The 16,793-nt window shown below is 42.9% G+C and overlaps 1 protein-coding gene across 7 annotated transcripts in view; it reads right to left on the bottom strand.

Moving 5' to 3' along the window:
- SREK1 (splicing regulatory glutamic acid and lysine rich protein 1) overlaps window positions 1-16,793 on the bottom strand; it is a 52,425-nt gene that overhangs the window by 19,004 nt on the left and 16,628 nt on the right. For 6 of the 7 annotated variants that reach the window (XM_008262289.4, XM_017344754.3, XM_070056805.1 and 3 more), the window contains 6 exons: window positions 15,508-15,672; window positions 15,219-15,397; window positions 13,935-14,065; window positions 12,965-13,079; window positions 3,828-3,947; window positions 3,090-3,434 (listed from right to left, as the gene is read on the bottom strand). In XM_008262289.4, coding sequence (XP_008260511.2) covers window positions 3,090-3,434; window positions 3,828-3,947; window positions 12,965-13,079; window positions 13,935-14,065; window positions 15,219-15,397; window positions 15,508-15,672 — 1,055 coding nt within the window. Of the gene's footprint in view, window positions 1-3,089; window positions 3,435-3,827; window positions 3,948-12,964; window positions 13,080-13,934; window positions 14,066-15,218; window positions 15,398-15,507; window positions 15,673-16,793 lie in introns of those variants that run through there. The other variant, XM_051853707.2, reaches the window with a different exon arrangement.

The raw sequence follows: 16,793 nt of genomic DNA, 5'->3' as shown, positions 1-16,793 counted from the left end.
GTCCTGTCCACGCACCTGCAGTGGATGATTGTGTGCGACTGCTCCATGTTCCCTCCAAGAGGAAGAAGCAGAACACAGCATCGAACCCGAAAACCTGAAGGCCCACAACTCGTTCTGCTACTTTTTTCCCTCTGCCCCACCTCCACTGCTCAAATAAATTAATTTTCTAATTAAAGTAAGATGCAGACCACATCCACTGGAAGACCATGGGCATGGAGCCGGCGGCTGACAGCAAGGGTGTCCTGGTGGTCATGGAGCAGAGATCTGGTCAGCGAAAACCAGCACCTCGTACATTGAAATACCATCAACAAGAATGTGCGGGCCACCCTCAGCAGCATTCGGCACATGATTTGCAAGAACAAACACCACCCTGATCTGCACATGGCTGCCATCAGCAGAGCCAGTGCCTTCCTATGTAGCCAGAAGCCGATGATGGTGAGAAGGAAGCACACCCGCCCTAGCTGGAGCCCCTGAGCCTCCTTGCCCCAAAGCAATACAGTCAGACTGTATCACCAAAGGAAAAAAAATAAATAAAATGAAAAGGTTCCAAAAACTGGTGAGAAAGTTTTAAACCAAATCTCTAAAAGGAAAAGTAAGGATAGACGTTGTGGTGCAGTGGGTGAAGCAGCTACTTGATATGCTGACATCCCCTATCAGAGTGACTGGGGTTGAATCCTAGCTACTCCACTTCTGATTCAGTTTCCTACTAACGCATCCAGGCAGCAGTAAATGATGTGATGGCCCAAGTACGTGGGCCCTTGCCACCCACACAGGAGTCTCAGAGTTCATAGCTCTTGGCTTCAGCCTGACCCAGTCTCAGCTATTGCAAACATTTGGGCAATGAACGAGCAGAAGAAAGGTCTCCAGCTATCTCTTGTCACTCTCGCCTTTGAAATAAATAAACCTTTAACAGAAGAAAAAGAAAAAATAGAGCTACTGAACTTCTGATACTCAGTACAGTCCAGGGGCAGACTTTTCCCAGCTTATTAGACACCGATGAGAGGTCCACATCCCACATCACAGAAGCTAGGTTCAACACCTGGCTCCAGCTCGTCACTCCTGCCTCCTGCTAATGCAGACCCTGGGAGACAGCAATAACTGCTCAAGTTGGGTTCCTGCCACCCTACAGGAGACCTGGACTGAGTTCCAGGCTCTCATCCTGGCCCCTGCTGGTATTTGGGGAGTGAACCAGCAGATGTGAATGCTTCTTTTCCCTCTCCCCCACCTCCACTGCTCAAATAAATTAATTTTCTAATTAAAGTAAGATGCAGACCACATGAAAAATTTCCTCTAAGCTTTAGTTTCCTCATGTTTTGGAACAGTTATAACAGTCTTCACATGGGCATACTTTGTGGATTAAATAAGGTGAAGCATGAAAATATACTGATATATAATATCTGGAAAACGATAATACCAGTCAACAGCTCGTGTTAAAAATAAGCTATTAAAGCACCAATTTTAAAGATGAGAAACAGGGCCAGCATCTTGGAGTAGCAGGTAATGCCACTGCCTGCGACATCTGCACCCCGCACAAGTGCTAGTTCATGTCCTAGCTGTTCCACTTCCAATCCAGCTCCCTGCTAACTGCCTGGGAAAAGCTGAAGACAGCCCAAGTATTTGGGCTTCTGACACGTTGGAAGACCCTGATGAAGCTCCTGGCTTTAGCCTAGCCCAGGGTTGGCCATTTGAAGCCATCTGTGGAGCAAACCAGTGGATGGTAGATCTCTGTCTCTCCTTCTCTGTTACTCTGATTCTCAAAATAAATAAATCTTATTTTTTAAATATTTATTTACTTATTTGAGAAGCAGAGTTACAGAGAGAGGTAAAGACAGAGAGGTCATCTATCCACTGGTTCACTCCCCAAATGCTGCAACAGCCGGAACTGGTTCTACTGCTTTCCTAGGCACAGCAGCGAGCTGGATCAGAAGAGGAGCAGTGAGGACAGCATCCCATATGGGATGCTGATGCCGCAGGCAGACTTAACCTATCATGTCATAGTGCCAGCCCATAATCCTTTTTTTAAAAAGAGAGAAAACACATGTCCATTTCTCTCAACTAGCTTTCTATAAAAAACCACCTTTAAAATAATTTTTAAACTTACATATTTATTTTTAAGAGACAGTTTATCACAAGTTAGGAACCACATTTATTTATAGTTATAGTATCATCTAGACTAGGGGATGTGGGTTTAGGTAACTGTAAACTTCATGGAGAGTTCTCATTTTGCAAATGTTACTATGGCAACCTGCTGCCATCTGGTGGCAGTGTACCTATTAATAATAAATTGAGACTAGTCCAGAGGGGATAAAAAATGTAACCTTTAAAATTTACAAATAAAAGAGAATCCACATTTAAATATCATGCACTCAACAAAATGGAGAGATAAAAATTAACCTAGACGAGGGAGAGGGCATTTAAACTAGTGGCTCTGACACCAACACATCACAGTGTCTAGGTTTCATTTCTGGCTCCAACTCCTCACTCCTGCTTCCTGCAGGATGATTTGAGCAGCTGGGTCCCTGCCATCCACATGGGAGACCTGGGTTGCATTTCCCGGCCTGCGTCTTTGGACTGTGTCCCAGCCTCAACCATTTTGGGCATTTGCAGAGTGAAACACCAGATGGGAGCTCTCTTTCTCTCTCTTCCTCTCAGAAAAGTAAATAACCTAGATGACAATAAGGACAAACACTACAACATTAGAAATCATTTGGCATAATAATATTACACCATTCCAAAGAAAGAAAGAAAGAAACTTGAGATCAAATTCTATATTTTTAAAAAATATTGTCTTCCCTTACCTTCCCACCTTCCAAGAAAATCACAACAAGAATGAAAAGATTAAAACAACAAAGGACAGCTAAACTTTTCAAACACCTTTGCCCACTATTATCTCGTCCTCTTCACACGTTCAATACTGGGGTAATCCCTATGCTAGAGAAATATTCTAGTCTGCAATCAGGGGAAAATGTTCTCATGTGACTGTACAGGTTTTACTTGCATAGAACCACCTTATCCCCTCTCAGTTAAAAATGCATGTTTTTACTGGTCATAAGTAAACCCCTTGGTACACATTTTAAGCATTATCAAACCTGCTGGAACTACGAGATCTTCTTGATGCATTGTAACTTCTGGGTGGCGTTCTGGATTTTTTATCCTTCTTTCTTTTTTCATCTATCTCTTTGGATCTGTCCTTTTCTCGTTCCTTGTCTTTGTCCTGTTCTTTTTCCTTCTCTCTGTCCCGCTCTCTCTCTCTGTCCTTTTCCTTGTCTTTGTCCCGGTCCTTGTCCCGGTCTTTCTCTTTGTCTTTACCCCGCTCCTTTTCTTTTTCACGTTCCTTCTCCCTCTCTCTCTCTTTTTCCCTTTCCTTTTCTCTATCTTTCTCTTTCACTCTTTCCTTTTCCTTGATCTTTTCTCGCGTATCTTTTCTCTTGTCCCTTTAAAAACAAAGAAAAATTAATTAATTAATTAATTGATTGATAACTAAAGCAATTCTTCCCCACCCAAGCAGGACCTCCCTCTCTTTCCTTAACAATTATCAACACTAAGTCATTTATAATGGCTATAAACATAACATACAGATTTCTATACAACTCAGGTGTACACAAAGCTGCTAAATGAAGCAATTACCAGGCTGAGTGGAGAAGTTTGGAAACCTCATGAGTCATACTGACCATCAGATTCAAATCAATGGCAACCAATATTAATCCTAGATTATTAAAACAATCAGAAAAAAAGTTTTATTTCTCTCATTTAAAACCTAAGCCACAACAGATTTTTAACAAATGAAGCCAATCAAAATGTTTTTCTTAATTTCCCCGAAAACTCACCGTGAACGTGAACGACTCCTTGATTTCCGTCGCTCTCTTGATTTGGAACGTTTTTTATGTGGGCTCTTAGATCTGCGTCTGTCTTTCTGTCGTGAACGTGATCTATTATGGGATCTACTCCTAAAGGAAAAAAAATTGTTAGAATATCAAGACCTAATCTTAAAATTTTTTAATTTTTTAAAATTGAAGATGTCTTTCAAATAAAAAAATTTAAAAATCTACCCCAACAGTATTTATCAACTTCTATAAATTTCCCATTTGTGCTTTAAATGACCAGAAACAAGTTTATTGGGAATATTACCAGATGTTTCTCTATCTAGAAGGCAGAAAATACAAATAGGATTTAAAAGCTACCTTCTACACCAGACCTACATTATTTCAGGTGTGGCTTTATTTGCTGCAATTAATGAAATGCTTCAAATTAGTACAGAAGGTTTCCCCCACAGTCCAAGTTTTCATACCATAAATTGTCTTTAACTCTTGACTCACAAGTCATTTGGCTATAATTCAGCTTAGTTTTATGATTCAATACTTTCTATAAATGGTTGTGTTAATCTGTCCTTACAAATATATTAAATACATATAAGCACAGTATAATGACAGTGCTAGCTCCATAGGAAAATAAATATCATTACTTATGAGTTAAAACAACATAAAATCAAAGATTAGGGAGCCGGCGCCGTGGCTCAATAGGCTAATCCTCCACCTTGCGGCGCCGGCACACCGGGTTCTAGTCCCGGTCGGGGCGCCGGATTCTGTCCCGGTTGCCCCTCTTCCAGGCCAGCTCTCTGCTATGGCCAGGGAGTGCAGTGGAGGATGGCCCAGGTGCTTGGGCCCTGCACCCCATGGGAGACCAGGAAAAGCACCTGGATCCTGGCTCCTGCCATCGGATCAGCGCGGTGCGCCGGCTGCAGCGGCGGCCATTGGAGGGTGAACCAACGGCAAAGGAAGACCTTTCTCTCTCTCTCTCTCTCTCTCTCACTGTCCACTCTGCCTGTCAAAAATAAAAAAAAAATAAAAAAGATTAGGTTGCAATCTGACATTGTAGCTGTACCTACAAACACAGCTATTAAACCTTTATTAGAGCCGGCGCCGCAGCTCACTAGGCTAATCCTCCGCCTGCGGCGCCGGCACACCGGGTTCTAGTCCTGGTCGGGGCGCCGGGTTCTGTCCCGGTTGCCCCTCTTCCAGGCCAGCTCTCTGCTGTGGCCAGGGAGTGCAGTGGAGGATGGCCCAAGTGCTTGGGCCCTGTACCCCATGGGAGACCAGGAGAAGCACCTGGCTCCTGCCTTTGGATCAGCAGGATGCGCCAGCCGCAGCGCGCCAGCCGTGGCAGCCATTGGAGGGTGAACCAACGGCAAAGGAAGACCTTTCTCTATGTCTCTCTCTCTCACTATCCACTCTGCCTGTCAAAAAAAAAAAAAAAGAAGAAGAAGAAAGAAAGAAATCTTTATCAGAATTAGCATTACAGCACAGCATGTTAAGCTGCCTCGCAATGCTGGCACTCCACACTGGAGTGCAGGCTGGAGTCCCTCGACTGCTCTGCTTCCCATCCAACTTCCTAGTAATGTGCCTGGGAGAGCAGCCCAAGCGCCTGAGCCCCTACCATCCACGTGGCACCCACACGGATCTCCTGGTTCCTGGCTTTGGCCTGGCCAAGCCCTAGCCATTGAGGACATTTGGGAATGAATCAGAGGATGGAACCAAAATTCTCTCTCTTTCTCTCTCTGCCTCTCCTTCTCTGTTTCTCTGCCTTTTAAATCTTTAAAAAAAAAAAAAAAAAAAAAAAAAAAGTCATTACTAGAACTCTTGCAGGAAAAGTAATTAATACAATTTTGACTGAGCCCCCTCGCCCTCTGAAATATTTGCTTTGGTAATGTTATCCTCTTTATAATGAAGTATCTTATGCACTACTTATTAAAACAGAACAAAACATGCAGCCAGCATTGTGGTGTGTATAAAGTTAAGCTGCTGCTCACAATGCAGCATCACAAATGGGCAGTGGTTAGAGTCCCAGCTGCTCCACTTCCGATCTAGCTCCCTGCTAACGGCCTGGGAAAGCAGCAGCACGTGGATTCCTGCCACCCATGTGGGAGACCCAGAAGAAGCTCCTGGCTTTGGCCTGGTCTAGCCCTGGCCATTGCGGCCATTTGGGGAGAGAAGCAGCAAATGGAAGATTCCACTCTCTTCCTCCCTCGCTGTAGCTCCGCCTTTCAAATAAATAAATCTTAAGGAAAAAAGAATAAATATAAAATAAAATTTGTGGGGTGGTGCTGTGGCACAGCAGGTAAAGCCGCCTCCTGCAGTGCCAGCATCCCTTATGGGCGCTGGTTCGAGTCCTGGCTGCTCCACTTCTGATCCAGCTCTCTGCTGTGGCCTGGGAAAGCAGCAGAAGATGGCCCAAGTCCTTGGACCCCTGCACGCGCGTGGGAGACCTGGAAGAAGCTCCTGGCTCCTGGCTTGGGATCGGCGCAGATCTAGCTGCTTCGGCCAATTGGGGAATGAACCAGAAGATGGAAGACCTCTCCCTCCCTCCATCTCTCTTCTCTCTCTCCCTCTCTCAGCTTCTCCTTCTCTGTGTAAAACTTTCAAATAAATAAATAAATCTTAAAAAAAAAAAAATCACAAACCTACCTCTCCCTAATACTGTCATAAGGATTAAATCAGACGATGTATGTGAAGCTGCCAAGCATTCTCTGACACAAAGTAAATGCTTATTAATTCTTCACTCTCATTATCATCATCATTTAAAATTAACCAACTTTGTATTTTTATTTATTCCAAAGAGGTAATGAACTGGGGCCGGCGCAGTAGGTTAATCCTCCACCTGTGGTGCTGGCACCCCATATGGGCGCCAGTTCTAGTCCTGGCTGTTCCTCTTCCTATCCAGTTCTCTGCTGTGGCCTGGGAAAGCAGTGGAGGATGGCCCAAGTCCTTGGGCCCTGCACTCGTGTGGGATACGGGAGGAGGCTCCTGGATCCTTCCTGGCTTCAGATCGGCACAGCTCTGGCCGTTGCGGCCATTTGGAGAGTGGACCAGCAGATGGAAGACCTTTCTCTCTGTCTCTCCCTCTCACTGCCTGTAACTCTACCTCTCAGATAAATGAATAAAAATCTTTAAAAAAAAAAAAAAAAAAAAAAAGAGGTAATGAACTGCCACAAGTATGTTTTATGTATCTAAAACTCCTCTTAATATTTAATATTAGAAAAATCTATAAAATAATATAAATGACTGCTCGTGGTAGAAGACCAAAATTATCTTTATTCTTCAATGATGAAATTTTATTTTAGACACATTTTTCAGTTAATCAAACTTTGTTTTCCAACAGCTAATTTTTAGCTGAACTACTGATGTGGTATATGGCTTTAAAAATAACACACTTCGGCTGGCGCCGTGGCTCACTAAGCTAATCCTCCACCTGCAGCACCAGCACCCCAGGTTCTAGTCCCAGTTGCTCCTCTTCCAGTCCAGCTCTCTGCTGTGGCCCGGGAGGGCAGCGGAGGATGGCCCAGGTGCTTGGGTCCCTGCACCCGCATGGGAGACCAAGAGGGGGCACCTGGCTCCTGGCTTCGGATCAGCGCAGCGGCAGCCGTGGCAGCCATCAGGGGAGGAAACCAGCGGAGGGAGGACCTTTCTCTCTGTCTCTCTGTCTAAAACTCTCTCTGTATCTCTCTCTCTAACTCTGCCTGTAAAAAGAAAGGAAGGAAGGAAGGAAGGAAGGAAGGAAGGAAGGAGAAGGAGAAGGAGAAGGAGAAGGAGAAGGAGAAGGAGAAGGAGAAGGAGAAGGAGAAGGAGAAGGAGAAGGAGAAGGAGAAGGAGAAGGAGAAGGAGAAGGAGAAGGAGAAGGAGAAGGAGAAGGAGAAGGAGAAGGAGAAGGAGAAGGAGAAGGAGAAGGAGAAGGAGAAGGAGAAGGAGAAGGAGAAGGAGAAGGAGAAGGAGAAGGAGAAGGAGAAGGAGAAGGAGAAGGAGAAGGAGAAGGAGAAGGAGAAGGAGAAGGAGAAGGAGAAGGAGAAGGAGAAGGAGAAGGAGAAGGAGAAGGAGAAGGAGAAGGAGAAGGAGAAGGAGAAGGAGAAGGAGAAGGAGAAGGAGAAGGAGAAGGAGAAGGAGAAGGAGAAGGAGAAGGAGGAGAAGAGAGAAAAACAGTGGAAGATGGCCCAAGTGCCTGCACCCCTACTACCCACATGGGAGATCTGGAGGAAGCTCCAGGCTCTTGGCCTGTCCCAGAGCTGGCCACTCCAGCCATCTAGGGAGTCAATCAGTGGATGGAAGACCCCTCCCTGTCTTCCTCTTTCAAAATAAATATAAATCTTTAAACACACACACACGTCTTCATACCACCTGTTTCATGCAAGAAGATAATTCATACCTGGTGAACTCTTTGTTACTAAGAATCTCAGACACAAAGGTCAAGTAGCTGGTGATATAGTAAACTACAAGAAAACATTTTTAGTCTACTTACAGATATTACAAGGGGTAATCTTTAAAAAAAAAAAAAAGGATTGGATTTATTTTGAAAGTCTCAAGTTACTGAGAGACAAAGACATCTTCCGTCCACTGGTTCAATCACTAGATGGCCACAATGGCCAGGTCTGGGTCAGACTGAATGAAGTCAAGCTTTGAAAAGAGCCTTTGCTTCTATGTACTTAATAAGAAATGTTAGTATAAGATTTCTGTTCTAACTAGAACCTTGCTAAAAATATAATATTTTGTTTTCCTTAAGTATTTTTCAACCTTAAGTAAGCAAAGAATTTTTTAAATAAATTAAGCACAGCTATTATAAATAAAATAAAAAGTACTGATCCTTTGGCTTACCACCTTACCCTGCAGCTCTTGAATGCAAAAAGTCACTGCCCAAGAGTGCTTACTGAATTTTGACATTAAATATTTCCTCATCTCTGTCTTATGCACTCACTAGCTGTCTGATTAAGAATTAATCAAAAATAGATCTAATCTGGCTAAAGATCTATCTTTAACACTTTTTATTTTTAATAATTTGCAAAATCATAGTTTTAAATAAAACTGTAAATAGCAACTTACCATCATGCTGCATCAAAGTTCACTTGCAAATCAGTTGCTTTCCAATAAAATATTATAAAATGTCTTAATAGTTCCTATGCTGGTCTGTAAAGGTCACTTAACTTAAAAATATAACAATTACAGTACTACCCACCTTTTCTAACATCATCTCTATGAATAAAACCAAGTAGCAAAATTTTGACAAAGTGAAAATATATCTCCCAAGTCCTAGGCAAGGTCACAGGGACAGGAAATCTCTTCCTGTCTCACCCTAAGAGAAACGAATAGGGAAAGCAGAAGGAGAGTTTGGGGATCGGACACCATAGCTCATTATCTGTTTTTTAACTGACACAGAAGAACTATACATATTTTTAAGTATTGTACTAATTCAATACAATATATGCATACCATATGAAATGATCAAGTCAGGGTAATTAACATTTCCATCTTAAAACATTTACCATTTCTTTGGTTAGGAACCTTCTAAATGCCTTCGGGTTCTTTATAAAATACATAATAATTTGTTGTGAACTAGTCAGTCTACTGTGCTACATAACACTAGAACGTACTCCCCAATCTAACTGTACATTAGTAGTCACTGTCCAACCTCCGTCTTCTACCTTCCCAGCCTCTAGTTAGCAGAATTCTACCCTCCAATCCTGTGAAATCAAATTTTTTAGCTTCCCCATTAGTGAGAAGCAGCATTTATCTTTCTGTGACTAGAGAAGCATAGCTTTAGAAGCATCTGAAAATTCTAAAGAACGTGGGCTCCTACAACCTATACTCCTCTAAGTCTAATGACACAGAGCAAGACCTGCGGACAACAACTCCCACCAGCAGAGGAGGGAAAGCCAAAAAAGGCCCGTGCCCCACCCCGTGTCCTGGAGCATGGGGTGTTCTAGGTCAAGATCCTTAAGTAAAATGTTTTTATAACCTCCTTTAAAAAGAACTCTTGCTCTTTTGTATTTAAGAACTTCATCGGCCAGCGCCGCGGCTCAACAGGCTAATCCTCCACCTTGCGGCGCCGGCACACCAGGTTCTAGTGCCGGTTGGGGCGCCGGATTCTGTCCCGGTCACCCCTCTTCCAGGCCAGCTCTCTGCTGTGGCCCGGGAGTGCAGTGGAGGATGGCCCAGGTGCTTGGGCCCTGTACCCCATGAGAGACCAGGAGAAGCACCTGGCTCCTGCCTTTGGATCAGCGCAGTGCGCCGGCCGCAGCGCGCGGGCTGCGGTGGCCATTGGAGGGTGAACCAACGGCAAAGGAAGACCTTTCTCTCTCTCTCTCTCTCTCTCTCACTGTCCACTCTGCCTGTCGAAAAAATAATTTAAAAAAAAAAAAAGGGCCGGCGCCGCGGCTCACTAGGCTAATCCTCCGCCTAGCGGCGCCGGCACACCGGGTTCTAGTCCCGGTCGGGGCGCCGGATTCTGTCCTGGTTGCCCCTCTTCCAGGCCAGCCCTCTGCTGTGGCCAGGGAGTGCAGTGGAGGATGGCCCAGGTGCTTGGGCCCTGCACCCCATGGGAGACCAGGAAAAGCACCTGGCTCCTGGCTCCTGCCATCGGATCAGCGCGGTGCGCCGGCTGCAGCGCGCCGGCCGCGGCGGCCATTGGAGGGTGAACCAACGGCAAAGGAAGACCTTTCTCTCTGTCTTTCTCTCTCACTGTCCACTCTGCCTGTCAAAAAATAAAAAAAAAAAAAAAAAAAAAAAAACTTAATCAAGGCCGGCAACACAGCTCACTAGGCTAATCCTCTGCCTTGCAGCGCCAGCACACCAGGTTCTAGTCCCGGTCGGGGCGCCGGATTCTGTCCCGGTTACCCCTCTTCCAGGCCAGCTCTCTGCTGTGGCCCGGGAGTGCAGTGGAGGATGGCCCAAGTACTTGGGCCCTGCACCCGCATGGGAGACCAGGAGAAGCACCTGGCTTCTGCCATCGGATCAGCGCGGTGCACTGGCCGCAGCGGCCATTGGAGGGTGAACCAACGGCAAAGGAAGACCTTTCTCTCTCTCTCTGTCTCACTGTCCACTCTGCCTGTCAAAAAAAAGAACTTAATCAAAGCTAAATGGATTTCTATAAGCAAGTTTAATGGTAGAATATACTGACCAAAAAAATACATATACATACCAAGAGCTAGTCATTTCAAATGCTACACAGACAGATCTACATGAGACTACTTCCATGAGTAAGAACAGTAATTCTAATTTAGACTGAAAACCCTCCCCCTCAACCCTGTAAGGAGAATATACCCAAATATATAGTACTTAAAAACAAAGACCTTAGCTAAATTATGAAAATTTACTATAATTTCAACAAGCAGATAAAACTTCCCACAGATTGTCATCAAGCAAAAAATGATATTAATCATCATCAAGTTTTAGTTTGTTCCAGCCTTGGACCCTAGTAATCTCTTAAAATCACAATTAAGATTCAATTCATTGGTCTTTCTTCCAACAAGTTACCACTTTTCAGTTCAACTGTATGTTTCTTCGACCTCTTTTTTTTTTTTTTATTTTATTTTTTTTTTTATTTTTTTTGACAGGCAGAGTGGACAGTGAGAGAGAGAGACAGAGAGAAAGGTCTTCCTTTGCCGTTGGTTCACCCTCCAATGGCCGCCGCGGCTGGCGCGCTGCGGCCGGCGCACCGCGCTGATCCGATGGCAGGAGCCAGGAGCCAGGTGCTTTTCCTGGTCTCCCATGGGGTGCAGGGCCCAAGCACCTGGGCCATCCTCCACTGCACTCCCTGGCCACAGCAGAGGGCTGGCCTGGAAGAGGGGCAACCGGGACAGAATCCGGCGCCCCGACCGGGACTAGAACCCGGTGTGCCGGCGCCGCTAGGCGGAGGATTAGCCTAGTGAGCCGCGGCGCCGGCCTCGACCTCTTTTACTCTCACGCCAAGCCATCCGCATACGGAAGTGTCCAGTCTCACACCACTGCTGCTTCTGGAAGTCTGCTTTCATTCAAGACTGACTTCTACTACACTGCCTAAATAGGAAATCCCTATACACCAGCTTCCTTCACCACTTGGCTCTGAACTTGCCTTACTGTATGAGCTCAGAGAGAGAGATAGTAAAACCATATTCCAAAGGAGATTTTGCAAGTCAAGAATAATGGAGAAATAAACGCTAGTAAATAGCCAGAAGTACAGCTCACCAGACTCAAAGGAAAGCATCCTATTTTCCTATCTCCTTTGATTCTCCTTCATTATCACAGGAAAACAAACTTGAGCTTGGGGGTGATACTCAACATACAAACTGCACATTTGTTCCTTCCTTCTTGCCCTCCCCTGAAACCCACTTTATCTAACATCCTTACAACATTCACACATGTATGCCCACATTACTTTTACTCTCTTGACACATAAACGTGTATGTACATGCAACATGCAATTAAGATCCACTGTATACACTTTAACACTTCAACCACAGTTCACTTCTGACATGATTCTTAGGGTATTTCCAATCAAGATCATGTTCCAAGTTTACTTTTTGAGTTTCCCCTTGAACCAAATGCAAAGCAGTGACAGACAAAATAAGAGGAAATTAACATGACAAAGCTATGACAAATCAAGACAGAAACAGTTTAAACACAGCACAATAGGTGGATCTGCAGCTGCAAGTTACTCCTGTGTCTCAGGTCCAAAAGTGGGCAGAGGAGGCTCCCATCACCAGAAGTGTACCAAGACTCAAATGCTCCATGACACACTGCACTGGAGACAGGGAATTGCTTGCAACAAGATCCGGGGTGGTGTTCCCCAGGCCTGGACTACACTGGGAAAAACAAAGCTGCAACTTAAGCAATATTTTCAGTTTTGCCACTAAGTTTCCTGACCTCAATTTGAATAAAAAGTCTGTCACTTCTGTATAAAAACTAGTTTACTCTTAGAAAAACCAAGAATAGACCATCTTTACCTAGAAAACTTCTAAAATTGATAATCAGTTGAAATATTACGAATTAAATATGAATTAGACAAAATTTAACTACATTATAACTAGAGTAATATTTACTGGAAACCACACTTCCAGGTGAATGCTACTGAAATTTCTAAATTGTTATTTTGACAAAAATTCATAAAATGTTTATTAAATATAAAAACTGAGAACAATATAAAATATGAGAGTCAGAATTCTCACCTGTGTTTTGACTGTGATCTTTTCCTTCTAGAATGGGATTTTGAGCTAGACCTGGATTTTGAGCGAGTATGGGAACGAGATCGACCGCCTTTTCTTTCATTGCTCTTTCCAGACTCTGGGAGGAAAAAACCACTTTGCAGTGTAAGCTCAGAACAATTAAAGATCCCAGTTAATAATTAGGCACAAGTGGAATGTACCACATATAGTGCAAGGGGCCTACTCTCTGTACATCCTCCTCCTGTGCAATTATCCTTCAGAAACATCCAAGAAAGTCATTGCAAAAACTCGTTGAGTGCAGCCACCCTGCAGCAGTACATATAAACCAGATAATTATAAACAGGTGTTCGTAATATTTTGTTGCTGCCATAACGTACGATTATAACATGTCTGTAATTCCTATGACAGTGATTTCAAGTCTCCATTATTTTCCTAGAATTGAAGCTTAAATTCTGAATGCTAATTTAGAAAATCTGCTCAAATGTAAACTGCCTAAACATTTTTAGATTGGATATTAAACTTATTTTAGCAACACAAAACTTAGAATTAGTGTTCTTCTCTAATTGCTAAAACAGAGTATCTGTATTTTATCTAAATCATGGGCTCTCATCTAATTTTAAAATTAAAATTTGGAGAGTAAACCTGCTTAACTGTAACATTTTAAATATATTTACTTGTTTCCAGCTTCAGAGTAACATACTTTGCTTGTAACAAATCAGTTTTGAATACTTAGTTTTCAATTAATATATAAAGAGCTGATTAATTCAGGCTAATGCATCTCAGTTGAGAATCCTGGGAAGTCAAGATTGGTGCCAAGTTGTACTCTGACATGAGTAGGCCACTTATTATTTGAGTCTCAGTCTTCTTCTATGTAAAATAAAGGGACTGAACAAAATAATTTCTGAAATCCCTTCCAGTCCTAAAATTCTATGATCTTTAAACTGTGATCTATATAACAACACTATGGCCTTACCTGGTTCAATAGCTGCTGAGATAAATGACTGAGCCTCTCGTACCCGCTTCATTACTTCTTCTAACTCCTTAGCTGCAGCCTGAGGTGTCATCTCAGGGGGTTTTACTATTGCATTGTTGGAGTGATTTATTCTAAATTAAAAATATTAGCATATCACAAATACACACCATATTTTACAAAACATGAAATAATTAAATGCTCATATGATACTTATAAATCTGAGGACATCTAAAAAGCATAGTAAGAACAATATAGCAAAGTAATGGTCAAAAACAACCTCAAAACCATGAGTAAACCCTTACCCTCACCTGCCATTCTCTCTTGCTAACAAAGTCAAATCAAAGAAAAAGAAAAGCTGAACCCTGGCTGATCTCCTCAACAACTCAAACAGGCTCGAGGAAGTGTTTTCCCACCTGGCTCAGAATTATAATAAATTAATATGTTGATACCAATGAATAATTTGTTGTCAATCTGGGCCCTCTGGGAGGATGAAGGGAAAGCTATATATCATGTGCACCATTTGTATTAATGCTGACTCAAACACACCTTCAAACCTGAGAGCCTTCTGATAAAACTCTTTGCCTAATACAAGCAGCTTTTCTAACGCACATAAATTCAATGTGCCTCACTTCATCCCTTCCATATTGAGAAGAAATAAGAACAATTATTTCTTCTATAATAGCAAAATCTTGATCAAACTGTGAAACTCAGGGAATCATCTACAGAGTTCAGACAAAACTGTGCCTCAATAATCACAGGAAACAGAATTTCTAGTCTTGAATTTCTAAAAAGTTACTTTTTACAACCAAGGATAGGAACAATCCTGAAAGTAAAAATAATTGGTTTAAAACACTTCTAGATACTTAATATTTTTTTCTGCAATTTTGAATTTACCAACGTTCTTATTACTAGAAATACTATAGTTCAAACCACATGAGAAGTTACCCCATTAGTCTAGTCATAATACAAAATCAACTTGATTTTGCTATAGCTTATAGAAAGAGACACAAGTGTTAGGTAGAGTATATAAACAACATCAACACTGGATTGGACCTTAGAAACAGAAAATTAAGAAAATAAGATAAATGTCTTCAAATATAACTTCAGGAATTTAAAGACTAAAATGGTAATTATCTCATGTATTTCATTTATACTTAACACAAAGTCTTCCTTTCCACACATTGCCAATTACTAGTAAAAAGAAAAAAAAAGGCCTTAATTACATCAAAGATATTTTAAATTTGTTTCAAAATCATTAAAATGTCTTTGTTTAAGATTTCTTACTTCAGTGGCCTGTCTCCAAACATAACTCCATTAAAAGCAAGGGCCCTTGGTACAGAATTTTGGTCTGCAAATTCCACAAAAGCAAACCGAGTTGGCTGAGTCTCATCACCTGCCATCCGTACAAACTTTACTTCTCCAACTTGTTTAAAAAATTCAAGTAGTTGATCAGCTGTGGTTGTCTAAAGAAACAAAGTGACACTTTAATAAAGTACACACTTCTATAAAATCAGGTAAATGTTTATCAAGTGACAGAGTTTCTTAGACGGTCTCTCGATTTCTCATTAGTTACCTGGGAATTCAAATTTCCAACATAGACTGTTCTCCTAATTTCATCAATTTTGGAAGGATCCACATTTCCCATGAGTGGCGGCTGTGGTATCTCCCCAAGTGCTGCAATGTTGGGGTCTAGTGCTGCTGCTGGTATAGCTCCCAGACTGCTAAGTGACACACCAAGCTATGACGAGAAAAAAGAAAAAAGAAAAACACACCAGATATTTTCTATTAGTGTTCAAAATTACCATTCTCCAATCTTGACAAGAATTCAATCACATACAACAAAAATGAAAAGAGACTTATGGACTCCTAACTTTAGCTCACTTCTATTTTTGAATTTTAAGATAGTGAAGTCACATTATTTTCGAATCCAATTAGATTTATATATATTTTTTTTTAAAGATTTTATTTATTTCAAAGGTAGTTACAGAGAGAGAGGGAGAGACAGAGAGAAGGGTCTTCCATCTGCTGGTTCACTCCCCAAATGGGCACAACGGCCAGAGCTGTGCCGATCCGAAGCTAGGAGCCAGGAGCTTCTTCCAGGTCTCCCACGTAGGTGCAGGAACTCAAGGACTTGGGCCGTCTTCCACTGCTTTCCCAGGTGCATTAGCAGGGAGGTGGATCAGAAGCGGAGCAGCCGGGGGCCCGAACTGTCGTATAGTGGGTAAAACCACTGCCTGCAGTGCTGGCTTCCTATATGGGTGCCAGTTCAAGTCCTGGCTGCTCCATTTCTGATCAAGCTCTCTGCTTTGGCCTGGGAAAGCAGTACAAGATAGGCCAAGTCCTTGCGCCCCTACACCCACATGGGAGACCCAGAAGAAGCTCCTAGCTCCTGGCTTCAGATTGGCACAGCTCCAGATGTTGCAGGTAATTAGGGAGTGAACCAGCGGATGGAAGATCCTCCTCTTTCTCTCCCCCTCTCTCTCTCTCCCTGCCTCTGCCTCTCTGTAACTCTGAATTTCAAATAAATAAATAAGGACCAGCACCATGACATAGTAGGTTAATCCTTCACCTGCAGCGCCGGCATCTCATATGGACACCAGTTCTAGTCCCGGCTGTTCCTCTTCCCATCCAGCTCTCTGCTGTGGCCTGGGAAAGCAGTGGAGGATGGCCCAAGTGCTTGGGTCCCTGTACCTGCATGGAGACCAGGAAGAGGCACCTGGCTCCTGGCTTCGGATCAGCACAGCTTCGACCACTGCAGCCATTTGGGGAGTGAACCAATAGAAGGAAGACCTTTCTGTCTCTCCCTCTCATTGTGGCTCTACCTCTCAAATAAAATAAAATAAAAAAATCAAATAAATA

This window comes from Oryctolagus cuniculus, chromosome 14, assembly GCF_964237555.1.
Source record: "Oryctolagus cuniculus chromosome 14, mOryCun1.1, whole genome shotgun sequence".
NCBI classification, from domain to species: Eukaryota; Metazoa; Chordata; class Mammalia; order Lagomorpha; family Leporidae; genus Oryctolagus; species Oryctolagus cuniculus.
This window is presented reverse-complemented; position numbering and strand designations above follow the sequence as displayed.